At 36.7% G+C, this 15,995-nt stretch overlaps 1 protein-coding gene across 1 annotated transcript in view; it reads left to right on the top strand.

Moving 5' to 3' along the window:
- The window catches only part of LOC111505870 (fatty acyl-CoA reductase wat), a 64,386-nt gene that overhangs the window by 23,955 nt on the left and 24,436 nt on the right, over positions 1-15,995 (top strand). The window contains exon 2 of the mRNA XM_023160758.2: positions 5,779-6,158. Coding sequence (XP_023016526.2) covers positions 5,790-6,158 — 369 coding nt within the window. The 5' untranslated portion in view covers positions 5,779-5,789. The remainder of the gene's footprint in view (positions 1-5,778; positions 6,159-15,995) is intronic.

Below are 15,995 nucleotides of genomic sequence, written 5' to 3'. Positions count from 1 at the left end.
CTATTGTACCGAGTTCTATTGGGGTAGATGGCTCAAGCCATTTACTACGTTGCAGAAGAGTATGCAAATATTCCTTGTGCCATCTCTTCCAAAAATCTTGCTGAAGACGTTGCACCATTTGCCATCTTGAAAGACGCCCCAAATGAATATTACCAAGATTGGGTTCTGGTACTGAATTGAGAGGTGCTAATGTTAAAAAATGCCCTGGAGTAAGGACTGAATCATCGTTGGGATCAGAACTAAGACTGCAGAGGGGTCTCGAGTTCAACAAGGCTTCCACTTGCGTGACGACCGTAGACAACTCCTCAAACGTGAGAGTCTGATCTCCAATAATTCTGAAGAGGTGCGTTTTAAAGGATTTCACCCCAGCCTCCCATAGACCACCGAAATTGGGAGAGGAAGGGGGGTTGAAATGAAACCGTATTCCTTCTTGGCCGGAAACTTGTTGCATGATTTCAGATAATTGCCTTGCAGCTCCCTTAAAATTTGTTCCACAATCTGAGTAAATGTCCGAACAGAGTCCTCGCCGAGATACGAAACGTCGTAAAGCTCCGAGGAAGGCATCAGAGGAAAGATCTGAGGTAAGCTCTAAGTGAAGAGCCTTTGTTGACATGCAACAAAAAATGCAAATGTAAGATTTAGTTACCTTTGCACCACGCATCCTAGTAGAAGTAGTTCGAAACGGGCCACAGAAGTCTACTCCAACATGAGAAAAGGGTTTCAGTTCGGATATTCGGCATTTAGGAAGATTACCCATTGGTTGTTGAACCGGTTTCGGGTTGAGACGGAAGCATTTAAAACATTTTGAGATAATTCTTCGAATAGTCTTGCGTGGGGATATAATCCAGTAGCGTTGAGACAAAATAAAATGCAAGGTCTGAAGGCCGGGATGGCAGTACTTAGAGTGCGTGTACTTTATCACTAAAGTTGTGAAAATATGAGTACTGGGTAAAAGAATAGGGTGTTTCTGCTCATGTGTTATATCTGAATATTTTAGGCGCCCACCTACTCTTAGAATTCCTTTATCATCAATAAAGGGACTGAGTTTTCGAAAGGGTTTCGGTAAAGGTCTTTTCCGGTGGATTAAGGCTAATTCGGAGGAGAATGCTTGTTGCTGAGTGACTTTTATTAGAAGCTGAAGAGCGAATTCCATTTCAAAAAAAGAGATATGAGATGAATTGAGGGCAGATAGGTCTGCAGCAAATCGAGTCTGTTTTGTTCGAAAGTAAATGAAACGTAATACATAGCAAATAATGCGCTGAATCTTGGTGAGCGAAGAAAAATGTGATATTAAACCGTTAATGACATTTTCGTCTACAACTGAGATCAAAACAGATTTTCGTTGTTCTTCACATATATTAGATAATTCACCAGGTTGGACTGAACTTTCGGGCCACTTGTGGCGAGGAAGTGAGAGCCAAGATGGCCCCGACCACCATAAGGAATTGGTAACCAGTTCCACGGGGGACAATCCTCTGGAACCGGGATCGGCAGGATTTTCCGTTGTAGACACGTGCGCCCAGAGAGAAGGGGGGACCTTTTCTTGTATTTGGGTAATTCTATTTGCGACAAAAGTTGTCCATTTGTGGGGAGAACTGCGTAACCATGCAAGGACAACCATAGAGTCAGTGTAAGCATTAATTGAGGAGATTTTAAATATTTCACCATATGTTTTTAAAGTGAAATCCAGCAATTGGGAGAGAAGCAAGGCTGCGCAAAGTTCTAAGCGTGGTATAGATATCACCTTGAGTGGAGCAACCCTAGATTTAGCAATGAGGAGTCGAGTTTCAAAGGTATCATTCGAGAAGGTTCTAAGGTAAACCACAGCACAATAAGCCTTTTGAGAACTATCGCAGAAACCTATGATTTCTTGAGACAATGAATTTTGGGGTAGTATTCTACGAGGTATTTGAATAGAAGAAATTTGTGAAAGTTCATCTTTAAATTGATTCCACTGTGCCACGATGGATTCAGGAAGGGGATCGTCCCAATCTACACCAGAAGCCCATAAGATTTGCAAAATAACTTTTATAGACAATGTGACAGGAGTGAGGAAACCTAAAGGGTCATAAACTCTGGCTAAGTTTGAAAGAATCGTTCTTTTTGAGCAAGGTTTGTCAAGGGGTTCAACTTGGTATGAAAAGTAATCAAGCGTGGGATTCCATTGCAGACCTAAGATCTTTAATGTTGTATCTTTTTTCAGATCTAAGTGTAGAGCATCAAATTTCAACAATTCTGGAGCTAAGTGGGAAAGCAACTGTGGTGAATTACTGGCCCACTTACGAATTTCAAACCCAGATTCACCTAATATGTGAATTAAATCAGCTTGTAGATTCAACGCTTCAGAGACAGATGAGCTGCCAGTGACGATATCGTCAACAAAGACATCCGTTTTTAGAACTTCACAGGCCTTTGGATATTTAGATTGATATTGATTGGCAATTTCGTGGATTGTGCGAATGGCTAGGAACGGTGAACTTGAAACGCCAAAAATGACGGAATTGAGTCGGTAATCTTTAATATTTTCATCAGGAGAAAATCTCCACAAAATTCTTTGAAAATCTCTATGGGATTCTTTCATCAGAATTTGCAAAAACATGTGCTTGAGATCGGCTGTAAAGCAAACAGCGTGAGTACGGAATCGTGACAAGAGGACACAAATGTCGGGCTGGAGCTTGGGTCCAGTTAATAACGTATCGTTTAAGGACAAGTTATTAGAGCAACGGGATGAGGCATCAAAGACAACTCGAAGTTTGGTGGTAGTGCTCTCAGGCTTCAGAACGCAGTGATGGGGTATGTAATAATGAGAAGGGGAAGGAGTGATATCGGAAATGAGTTCCATGTGATTGAGAGATAGATATTCGCGCATAAAATCGGAATATTGGGAATAAGTATTAGGGTCATTGCGTAGTCTACGTTCAAGTGAGAGAAAACGCTTCAACGCAATATCTCTGGAGTTAGGGAAAATTGGCTCTACAATTTTAAATGGAAGAGCAACGCAAAAGCGACCAGAACTATCACGAGATACCGAGGATTTATAGAGCTCCTCTGCCTCCATATCTTCTTTTGTGAAAGAGGGTGCAGCAGGAACTTGTTCCAGTTCCCATAATGATTTAACCGAGTTTTCTAAGGAAGAGTCTATAAAGGTTGAAATTGAGATTACTGGGGAGGAAGAAGATACACCGAGCTTTCCCATAATAATCCATCCGAAAATGGTATCTAGGGCGACTGGTTTATCAGTATTTACGACGTGAGAAGAACCTTTCAGTATGTGAGCAAATATATCAGCTCCGAGCAACATATCTATAGGTTGTGAAACATTGAACGTTGGATCAGCTAATTCAAATTTAGATAAATCGAGAAAATCATTCCTATCAATGGTTTGTGAAGGAATATTAGAGCAGATTGAAGGTAACACAACAAAATCAAGATTAAATAAGGGTTGAGATTTATTACATGGTTTTATAGTACATGATACTCCTTGGGAAGCGTGAGTCGTTGTTCGTCCAACTCCTCGTATTTCTAGAGACAATTTGTGACGAGCTAGACCAAGTTTTGTGCTACATTTACTCGTAATAAAATGACTTTGGCTTGCGCTATCCAGGAGAACGCGAACCCTTTTATATTGACCTCGACTATCAGCTACATCTACGATGGCAGTGGACAAAAGAATGGTTCCTGGATTGCTAGTGGGTACGCTAGCCGTTAGAGTTTGAGACGACCTTTCATTTGAGCTTCCAGTAGAGATATTTGAATTTTGAGCAGAGTCATTGGAGTTTGAGTTAGTTTGAGAAGTCGTACTAGCGGTTTGAGATTCTTGTTTACTAGGCAAATGGAGAAGAGTGTGGTGTCTCCTTGGAGACGGGCAGAGGCGGCAAAAACCTTTAGATGTACAATTAGGAGACGAGTGTTTAGAACCTAAGCAATTTGAGCACCATTTATTTGTTTTTATTAAATTGTAACGTTCCTCTGGCGTTTTAGAGAGAAATTGTTGACAATTGTAAATTAAATGATCTTGATGACACATCTGACAGTTTTGTTTTTTATTAGAATTCACAAAAAATGAAGAACTGGATCGTTGTTTTGGAAGAGAAAATTTATTAGAAGCTTTCAGTTTAGAAGATTCGGGAGCGGCGGAGTTGACTGTATCAATCGCTGAGCAAATTTTGTTCAAAAATGATTCGAGAGTTTCATAATAATGATTTGGTAATAAAGAAGAATTTTCCAACTCAAATTTTGTAGCGGTAGTGGAATCTAAACGATCAAGCATCATGTTAAAGAGGATAAAGTCCCAATGCTTAGTTGGAAAGTTCAAATTCTCCAAAACTGCAATATTTTCATTAAATGTATCAATGAGTTGTCGTAAAGAATGAGAGTCTTCTGGATTAGTAACCTTTTTTGTGTTCACTATGGCTCGCCAATGGGACGTTGCAATAATTCGAGGGTTTTGATATCTTTTTATAAGAGCATTATAAGCTACCATATAATTTTGAGCTGTCAGAGGTGTACATTTAACTAATGCCAGAGGAGCGCCGTTGAGGCAATTAATGAGGTAAGTAAATTTTTCAACATTAGTTATGGTATCATTTGCGTGGACAACAGAATTAAACATATCAATGAATGTTTGCCAAGACCTGGCATCACCGTCAAACTTAGGTAATTCCATTTTGGGGAGCCTCACATTAGAATGGTGATTTATTAGAGCTGGTACTGCTTGTTTATTCTCAAATAACTTCATGTATACCGCTTGTATGTGATAAAAATCGTTTTCAAATTCTGTTACGACACTGTTATGTGACTCAAAATCAGCATTATCTTGAGCTGAGACCAAATTGACTATTGCGAGATGAAGTTTATCGAAATTATCGCGGATTGCATCGATATGTCTAAAGCGACATTTGAAATTGTCGTGAAGGTAAGAATCGGTGAGAGCAGCGTCCGCAACCTTTTTAAGTTCGGTAATTTTGATCACCTCTGTGCTTCGTTGGGCGATATAATTTTTTAGTTTTGCGGCACTTGCTGCCATTGTGTAGATGATTTAATGAAAACTATTAACAGCAGATAAATTTAGAGCGAGAAAATTTAGTGAGTGTAAGCGGTACGCACGAAATTACTGGAAAAACACTTAAATTGTAAATAAACAATGATTTTTGAATCAGCTGTTGCCTGGATGAATGCAAACGCACAATGAATTCGTGCTGCGTGACCACAATGCGCGTACGGTTCTAACCGCCGAGGTGCGAGAGTAGTACCAATTTTACGAATTATTATTTCTTTTATTGGTACCTGAGAAAAAATTTAATTTTGGCGGAGTAAAAAATTAGGGAGAGAGAAGCAACTTCACTAGTTAGCAAACTAATCCGTTGAGAAGGATCAAAAAATGTTCGAGAAGAGCAATGGACTGTATTTGTTTAGGTACAAGTCGCTTCAAGAGGAAGAATTCCACTTACCTTTTTGGTATTGCTGTGGCACACATACACGCGTTTTTTCTGGTTGGTTTCTACCGATCGGATTCTTGAATTGTACTGATCCCTTTTTGCTTGGAATCCTCGCGTTTCGTCGAATTGGCACCAAAATACAGTGGCGTTACGACCTCTTGGAGATTAGGGGAACGCGAGGGATTATATTAATAACAGCGGATGAGGTTGCTACTAGTGAGTTGTGTATACAATACGTAACAACATGTTTCACGATTTTCCTACAGCCTCAATATCAAGTCACTTATTCAGAGTGGCTCGTACCTACTGCACTGAATGTTCTATATTAGAATTTTTTTAGGTACCTTCAAAATGTATGAAATGGAACTTCAAGCCTGCAACAATAATATAGGAGAAAAAAACTTCGAACTGACTGAAATCCAAGAGTTCTACAATGATGCCAACATTTTCATCACAGGAAGCACTGGGTTTCTGGGAAAAATTCTTCTAGAAAAATTACTTCGTTCGTGTCCGCACATATCCACACTTTACCTTCTTGTCAGGAACAAGAAGGGAAATGATATGGATACAAGAGTCAACCAGATATTCGATGACAATATTTTCGATTTGATGAAGAAAGAACGTCCCAAATTCAGGCACAAAATTGTTGGAATTTCTGGTGACTGTTCTCTACCAGATTTGGGACTTTCTATGCAAGATCGAAAGCTGCTCATGGATGAGGTATGTTTTTAGAACATGTAAAGATGGGTGGAATCAGCTATGTTCCTACATTTCTATATTTTGAAATAAATTCAACAAAAATATATATAATCGGGCAAATTTCGGATATGCAGTTGGTTAGTATCTCGTCCACTAGATGGAGTGACATTTTTGTTGTTCGCTCCAACTTAAGACGAGGAATGAAATACTCTGAAAGAATTTCGATTTTCAATTATGTAATATCATTGACTTCAGGTCGATGATGGTCACTCTCTCGCACTGATGAGTGGCTAAGTAGCCCGAAACCGGTCTGCAAGTGTGCCCGTTCCAAAATTGAAGGTCTACTTTTTCAGTTGTATTGCCAATTGGATAGGCAGGAAATTTTCTGTTAAGATTCCTGCACTGACACCTGTCGGATACAATCCAACGCCCTTTGTGGTATTAGCCAGTGGAGTAGTTGTTTTCTGATAGGTGTCAGTCCATTAAACCTAATGTGTAGATATATACGAGACTGGCTTGAATATTTAAAGTTCATTTCTTGACTGTTTTGGAATGTTTCTTGACGACCTTGAATGTTCTGGGATATTCTAAAATATTTTGGAATCCTTTTGAATACTGTCGAATGCACAGGATTTATCTGCAATTCTGTAGAGAGTAAAACTTCCAGCCTCATATCTTCAAAAATACGCCCTCCACATAAAAATGATTTATGGAATCGAATCTGTTCGTATACCATTCAGTTGATTTGAAAGGGTTATATTTTTAGGAGTGATTAATTTTTTGGGAAAGAAAGTTTTTGGCTTTCTACTACTCCATTTGATACAAAAAATGGATGAGAGAATCTTCCAAAGAAAGGAAGGATTAATCAATTTGAAAATAAGTAACTCTATACATGGATGTGTAGATCATGCAAAGAAGTAACTTTCAGACACAAACTGAAAGAAAGTCCTCCTGAAACAGCTACTTTCATATAAACATTGAATTACACGAAAGAAAAAATTCTTTCGAAACAAATACTTCTATATGAACACTGAATTATACAGAAGATACTTTTCTCTATTCAGTTTGTATATCGAACATTCGTGGAGGAATAAGAATCAGATATCATTCACATGAGTTCTACTTTGAATGAATGGTAATAATGGAAGATTCTCTCATCCATTTTTCGTATCAAATGGAGTAGTAGAAAGCCAAAAACTTTCTTTCCCAAAAAACCATTCAGTTGTTCTGATTGGTCTGACAGTGACAGGGGTGTCACACTGTATATGAAGATAACACTTGTGACAAAACAGATATAGAAGTTATTTTCAGTACCTTTGTTTCACTTTCTCGGAATAATTAACCATAACCTTGAATATGTGAAAATATGATGTAGCTAATTATTGTTTTTTACTTCATTTGGATAGATACCAACTCTATCAGTTGGTGAAATTAAGATAATATTTTCTTCAAGGTTGAAAGTACGTAAATAGTAACAGCGGAAGTTACTATACAGTTACTATAGAAAGTTAATAAAAATAACTGCGTCCACGCAGTTATTTTTATTAAGTATTTTTCTTGGTTATTCACATTTTGTCTTCAATCGAAGATATATATATATATATATATATATATATATATATATATATATATATATATATATATATATATATATATATATATTCATTCCCTGGTTGAAGGATTTTTTCACCCCGTGGACAACCCGGATCAATTGGAAAGTCATATTCCGACCTAGCTGGTACCCGAATTGACTCTCGAGAGTACGATTCATCCTATCTTTCAAGCGAAAGTGTCTACTCAAGAGAATTTTATCGATGACCCAGTTCTGAAACAATTATTTGTTGAGGCCCTCCTCAATTTTCTCTATTTTTGGGGCAAAGTCCAGCCTCCGGAGAACAAAGACGTGTATTTTTTCCTACGGACGGGTATATGTGAGATGTATGAAATTCCGCATTGGCACACTTCATTGTGTTTACAATAGAGAAATGGCATTTGCGTGGACCAAGGTATGAACCAAGGTAGACTTCCCAGTGTATTTAACTGAGATGTCTTTCTCCAATTGTTTTTTCAAGTTCTGTATGAGGTTCCTATTCATCGGCATTGTTTCCTGAATAACAATTGGAGGAAGTCTTTTCGCTTTCGGTCTTCTTGACTTCCTCACATCAGCTGCTGATGACACTTGGGGGCCTGTCTTTTTTCCTGGGTGTTAATCCTGGGCGTTTCAGAAGTGCAGCAGCCTTCTTTGGCCTCTCGATTTCCGTTTGGTCTCCGGTACATATAAGTCGTGATAGTATTTTCTCAACACCTCCATCTGACTTTCCCTCATAATTGTTATAGTGAAGTCCTTGAGTCCATCTTGGCCTTCCAGTAAATACTGACTATACTGTTCACCTTGACCATAATTTCCCTCTTGATGCTTTTTATTTTTTGAATGTCATAGAAGGATTCAAAAGGGTTATCTGGGTTTGCTGGAGGGTCTGTCTTCTGTGGTGAGATATTCAGAGACTCAAAAGCCTTCTGGTTCTTCTTTTTTTCCTGTTTCTATGCATGGAATCCACCTTCTCTTTACTGAAGGATTTTGTATTTTTTCCTGCCTCAGGCTTTTTTTTAGGAGGGGGTTTTACTTTCTCAGTTTTTCTTTCTTCGTTCGAAAAATTGACGTTTTCTTTGAGGAGATCATTTTGACTAGGTCTTCAATATAGACACCTTCATTTTCACCAATTCTGGGCTTTCTCTCGTAACTAGGCTTATCTGTTGAGGCAGTTTCCTGCTGATTCATTTTTGGTGTTGTTTCATCAGGTAATAGTATCATTTTGTTCATCTCTCTTTGCTGCTGAATTGTAACATTCGAGAGAACAAACGGCGCTTCCTTATTGGTCACATCCGGGATATCGGTGACGTCCATTTCGATCTGCTGTGTTTCAGCTTCCTCCCGACCTAGAATTGGTGGTGATGTTGACGGTGGTAGTGAAGGTGCAGAGTGTATAGTAGCTTCCACAAGATTGGTGGTTGTGTTGTTATCAGATTGTCTGCACAGCCTGTGGTTGCTTTATCCATTCTGTAGGCTGCGATCCATCCCCACTATGTGGCTTCTTCACGCCCCCTACAGAATTGCTGTCGCTGTTCTCCAGGTCTGTGTCCATCCTTATATTGTCGTTTTGTCTTAGTCTTCTTTGGCTTGGTTACTTGCATAAACCCACATGTTTCGTCCCTCCTCCGTTTCATAACTAGAAACAAATTTGGGTGCAGAGTTATCTGTTTTTGATTCGAGTCCAAACTAATTGCTACCATTTTTTCACTTCTTTTTGTTCCAGACGCACCTTGAGAAAACCTTGGTTTGTCGAAGTGTTTGTGTAGCAACTGAATTTTTGGATAAATCTTTTTCTTCTTTTTTCCTTGTTCACTTAGCCCGTCTAGTGACGAAGTGTTACTCGTGGGTTTTTCCTTGTCACTTTCTGAGCTTTTGGTAGTAGCTGATTATCGCTCTGATATAACCGGGCGAGTAGAAGCTTTTTTACCTCTGTTCTTGGCATTGACAAAAGAATTATTGCCTAATTCTTTTTTCGGGGAGGCTCCAGGGCCCGACCCCGAGGTCGGCTTTCTCTGTCTTGTGGACAGGTATAGGAACCTAGATATAAGAACACAGGTACTTATCAGTATATGAACAGTTTGAACACATTTTCTGTAAAATTCCACACGGGCTAATCGACTGTATCGTTCAACTGCCAGCAGTAGACTTGGAAAATTTAACTCGAGACAAATCAATTGGTCTCTCCAGTAGTGTTTGAGAGGAAAATTGGCAGCATTACATGAACACTGAAAACTCCACTCCTCAGCTTCATACTATCTATAGCTAACTGTGTAACATTGAAGACGTCTATTCAATTTGATTTCTCACAATAGATAAAATATACTGTGGTCATATTCTTAATACAACTCGAAACATACAAAAATCAGAAATATCAGTCAGGTGGGACCAGTTTCTCAATACGAAACAGATATGTATCCATAAATGAAATGCGGAATAGCAAAAACTATTCATCAAAATCAGTTGGCATATTTTTCATTTCGTCAAAAAACTCTAATTTTCCAACAAACAACTTACGAATTCATCATGATATACAAAATTTGTTCATCAACCAAAGAGTTTCTCAACAAAATTAGATATATTTATTTCAATATAAGTGGACCACCTCGATACTGTTATCAACGAAGCCTCGATCATTATATTCAAACTACCCCAATTACCTTGGAAATAGTGTACATGGATTCATTCGAAATGTTCTGAATGTTAATGGTGTTATTATTGTGAACAATAAAGTTGATGACACTTTGTCATTCCTTTTTTGCATACTATGGATATATGACATAACAAACATCCAAAGCATAAACAATATTAAATTCTATGAAAAAAAAAATGTATTGGATATAAGATTGAGCATTCACATATTATCGAGTCAAAGAACTAGAGTGCCATCATGTTTTGCTTAGAATGGGCAACAAGCCAACAACCTCGAAGTCTGAATTCAACGTGGTGAAATTGCAATCTTATAATTCCACTTTCATTTATTCATTTCGACTGAATAGACATGCATATATTCATGAGATTTCATGATATTTGCAGTTGCTTTAGTGAGTTGTGGGGCTACTGGGATTATTTTGAATTTTTTAACCCCACGAAAAAAAAAGGACCATATCCTTTGATCTTTACATTTCAGAAAAAACCTATATCACGAATATCCATTTGGGTCTTCATGTGGCAGCAATTAGAATAGAAAATTGTTTTTGAAATTTCACCTCAAAAGTTGCAAAATACTGAAGAAAGTATTCAGTAACTTGTTTGAATTGGAAGCGCTATATTTTCAGATACTCATTTGTATAAAAATGAAAAAGTAGAAAGTTAAAACCTCTTTTTCCCAAAAATTAAACTCTCCTAAAATATACCCTTTTAATTTAAACAATGTTCCTATGGCTGTGATTGATTTCATTACCTACTGTCATCGATGACATTAGTGAATTCAACTCATTCGTGACATCACGTCGTAATTTTATGAATGAATTGGGTGCTTCATCTTGTAATATTATCTACATTGGTAAAGAAGAGGCAATAAGACAAATGTTTTATTCCAGAACATCAGATGTCCACTATTGAGGATGACAGTGTTCCGTGTAGATGAAATTTCACTTCTTTCATATACTATATTGTGTAGCATTCCTGTAGCAAGTCCATAATGAATGTTTGAAGTACAGACTGAATACAATGTTCATATAAAAATAGTTGTTTCGAAAGTATTTTTCTTTCCTGTAATTCGAAGTTTCTATGAAAGTAGTTGTTTCACAACAGCTTTTCTTTCGAGTTTTTGCCTGAAAGTTTTTTTTGTCATAAACTACACGTCTTGGTAGAGATTTGAAATTGATTGCTTTCTTTCTTCATTTGTGAGATTCCCACTTTTTTTTGTTCAAGGATGGAGAAGTAGAAAGTCAAAATCTAACTTTCAGAAACTTATTTTGAAAAATAAATGTTAGGTATGTTTTTATTGCTGCTCTCTTGAAAATATGTTCCATTCGAAAAGGCAAGCTTCACCAGATGTAGGCAATACCTACAATAAAAACTCTTTATGAAGATATGTGGATCATTCACAAAAGTTTATTTCCGATACAAACTGGAACGCGGTAAAGCAAAAATGTAATGTCATTTTCAGTTTTTCGAAAACATCTCAAAAACGATTCTTGTGATGCACCGTTTGGAACCTTTGGTGTAGTGATGAATATTACTGGAGTTTTTCCCAGCACCAAACCATTCTTCCAACACTTCGACACGTGTTTCGATCACCAAGTGTTTATCTTTAAGAGAAAGATTAAACTAAATATATTCACAATATTATCCTTATTTATACCATAGATACCTCTTCTAGGTACCTGCGATTTAATAAGTGTCTGAAATTAATATTTGCCAATATTGCCAATAATAGCAAATATTAATTGCCACATAGATGTGGCAATATTGCCAATATTGCCACATCTACTATTCTTATTAATTTTACAATGTGTCTTTATGTAATAGTCAGGTAAATATTACAATCAAAATATCATTTCAACAAGCTATATAGTATACTATACTAGGTATTGGTCAACCGTCATTATTCATATTATTATTACGTTTACTTATTTCTACACTCTCATAGGCATCTAGATGACTGTTGTTGTTAACTTGTCTAACAAATCTTAGTGAACTGAAGTCTATGGGATGGTTTTGTTGCAAAATATGATGGGCGACTTCTGATTTTTCTATGGGATGGGTTTGTTGCAAAATATGATGGGCGACTGCTGATTTGTCTATGGGATGGTTTTGTTGCAAAATATGATGGACTACTGCTTATTTTTCTGATCTTACATATTTTAGGTGTGTTGAATGTTCCTTATGTCTTAGTTACATACATCTTTTTGTCTGTTCATTATATTTTGTATCGCAGTCTTACATTTGATTTAGTAAAGGAACTAGGTATGAAGGTGGTTTTTAAAACAAGTCATACACTACAGAGCCTTTTAGGAAATCCAAAAGACAAGAATTCGGAAGAGTCTGGAATTTACGAAATTAAATGTAAGGACTGCGAAGCAAAATATTATGTACACACAAAAGGATCTATTAAAATGATATAAAAGGAACACTTAGCATACCTAAAATATGAAAGACCAGAAAAATCAGCAGTCGCCATTCATATTTTGCAACAAAACCATTCCATAGACTTTAGTTCATCGATATTAGTTATACAAGTTAACAACAACAGACATCTAGATACCTATGAGAGTGTAGAAATAAGTAAACATAATAATATTATGAATAACGATGATGGACCATACCTAATAGTATACTATATAGCTTGTTAAAATAATATTTCAATTATTACCTGACTATTACATAATGACACATTGTAAAATTACTTCAAGACTAGTAAATAAGGCAATATTGTCAAATGATTTTTGAACATTTAAGACGCAGGTACACAGTGGATGCATCTATGGTATGGATAAGGATAATATTTTAACTATATTTAGTTAAATCTTCCTCTTGAAGGTGATCACTCGGTGATCGAAACACGTGTCGAGGTGTTAAAATATTGGTTTGGTGTTGGGAAAAAACTCCAGTAATATTTAAAAATGGTTTATGATATTTTCAATCTGACAATAAATTGATGGATGGTTGCAAGTTAGATTTTGACAAAGGAATTTTATCTTCGCCCTAGACTCCCTAGAGTTTTCATTCAAATGCAAAAATGATATGTTAATTTCTTATGGGTTTAGACTTTGAAAACAACAAATACTGTAAATATTTCACTCATATACTATTCAAAAGCCTGAATTGACACAATTCGAACCACAGACCTCTAGATTACGTGCTATAACAAATGGGCTGAAAAGTCCTGGGCCTTATTCATTGACTTGATTCATCAACGTGATCTCCATCAAGAGCCAAATAACATAATCATTTCAGCACCGCTCTAACAATGTAATATCACTTTTGCTTCAAAATTGGCCTCAGTTTCAGCAATAACCTCTCCATTCGAGCAAATTTTTTTACAGGAGAACATATTTTTGAGGTCTGAGAACAGACAGTAGTCGCTGGGAGCCAACTCTGGCGAATACGGTGGATGTGGGATCAACTCGAAGTTCAATCCATGTTGTTTTGCCATTGTTTTGATTAACTTGTGACACTGTGCGTTGTCTTGATGAAACAAATTTTTTCTTTGCAATTTCGGCCATCAAACGTTCCAAAAACGCTATAGAATATTCACTGTTGACGGTATTTCCCTTCTCAAGATAGTCGATGAATATATGACACCACGCACATTACAAAATACCGAGGCCATGACCTTCCTAGCCGATTGTTGTGCTTTCGGGCGATTTGGACGAGGTTCATCAGTTGCTCTCCACCCAGATGACGATCGTGAATTGATGAATACATGTTTCATCCATTGTCATATATTGACGCAGAAATTCAGATGTTACGACGTTCTTGTTTTTAGTCAACAGTGAGCTCGCACGGCACCCACCTTGAATAGAGATTTCTCATAGTCAAATGCTCATGCAATATAAAGCCAACACGTTTTTTTGATATTTTTACAATGTCAGCTATCTCACGCAACTTCACTTTTCGATCACTCAAAAAGATTTTGTGGATTTTTTAAAAATGTTTTCTGGTGTTATTGCCTCATTTGGACATCCACTGCGTTCTGCATCATTGGTGTCTCTGCGACTACGTTTGAAGTCAGTAAACCAACGTTTAATTGTTGTTTATGATGAAGCGGAGTCCATATAACACTTTCCAATCCATTGCTCGGTTTGAACGGTATTTTTCATCGTGAAGAAGCGCTATAACATCAAAACACGAAATAGTTTTTCATCTATTGTTTTGAAAATAACAAAAATAGTGCCCTTCGTAGCACAATAACTCACAAAGTTATGAGCGAAATAACATGAAATTTCAACAGCTCTATTTTGAAGGTTGGTACAAACTCAAAAATAGGTGAATACAATAGGACTGGCGCCATCTATGTGTTAGGCCCGAGACTTTTCAGCCCATATAGTATTTCCTCTTAGGATTTGAATATGAGTTTGCTCTTGATGTAATATTTCAAGTCAATTATACTATAGTTGATTCGCTATCTCGCTATACAGTGCGGTCCATATGTATGGAATAAATTCATTTTTAGCGTTATTATGTACTATGTGAAAAAACCCTGAAACAGGTCGATGTTTATTCTCAAATTGACAATTTACAATATGAAAATGTTATCTCCTTCCAGCACCCCCTCTGAATTATAAGCACTCCTCAAAAATTTTAAATAGCAAAGGAGGTCGTGTGGCACCTTGTTGGAAAGGGATTTTAGTCTTCTGTTCAGCAATATGAAGTTTTTTAAGTTTGGTGCAATCATAACAGAGAAAATTAATTTTTACAATTGAATTAAGTGTTCAAAATGACCACCATTATTCACTTCTTGCCAATAACCTGATCTATTGAACAGACCATCCCTGTAAAACGCTCCTTGCTAATATTGAATCCTGGAAAAAATCTTTGAATATACTAAAATATTAGACAAAAAGCCAAATAAACAATTGATATGTTGTCATTTAGATTTAGGTATTTAAAGTTACTAAAAGACATCAGTATAATATTTGTGGGCATATTAAATTTAATTGTGGCTCATTTGTCCGAGACTCAAAGAATAGACATTTCAATTATGATTGGTTGAGGTAATAAAACAAGAACTTAAAAGGAGGTTTGTGTAATTTTTAATAATAAATACCCTGGTCAACAAGTATCGCAGTCTACAGTTAGCAAAATTGAAAAAAAGTTTCGTGAAACTGGACATGCAAAAAATATTGGAACACCAGGTAGAAATGTTCAATTTACTGATGAAAAAAAGTTAGATGCACTTCTAGAGATTGAGGAAAATCCGCATAAGACAACTCGAGAACTTGCCGCCGACAATGATTTAAGTAAATCATCTATTTTGAGAGTTTTGCATAAAGAAAAATACCACCCTCACAAAGTTCAATTGGTTCAGGAGTTGAATGAAGATGATCCTAATAGAAGGCAAGAATTCTGTGAATTGACGATGTACAGTATGAACGCAGATTTGCAGTTCATAAACAAAAGAGTGTTTTCTGAAGAAGCGACTTTTTTTTTCTGATTGATTTGGCCGTTACTTGATGAATATACCTAGTAATTTCACAAACTACACCTAAACGATTTGATCACCACAAACTTTATTGAAAAAATATATCACAACATGTTTCACTAAACATTAGCTTTTTCAAGTGATTAATCTTGATCGTTTAGGTGTAGTTTGTGAAAGA

Source organism: Leptinotarsa decemlineata, unplaced genomic scaffold, assembly GCF_025532065.1.
Source record: "Leptinotarsa decemlineata unplaced genomic scaffold, Ldec_3_MD MMD2_tig00026340_RagTag_RagTag, whole genome shotgun sequence".
Lineage (NCBI taxonomy): Eukaryota > Metazoa > Arthropoda > Insecta > Coleoptera > Chrysomelidae > Leptinotarsa > Leptinotarsa decemlineata.
The sequence above is the reverse complement of the archived record's forward strand: the minus strand, read 5'-3'. Positions and strand labels throughout refer to the sequence as shown.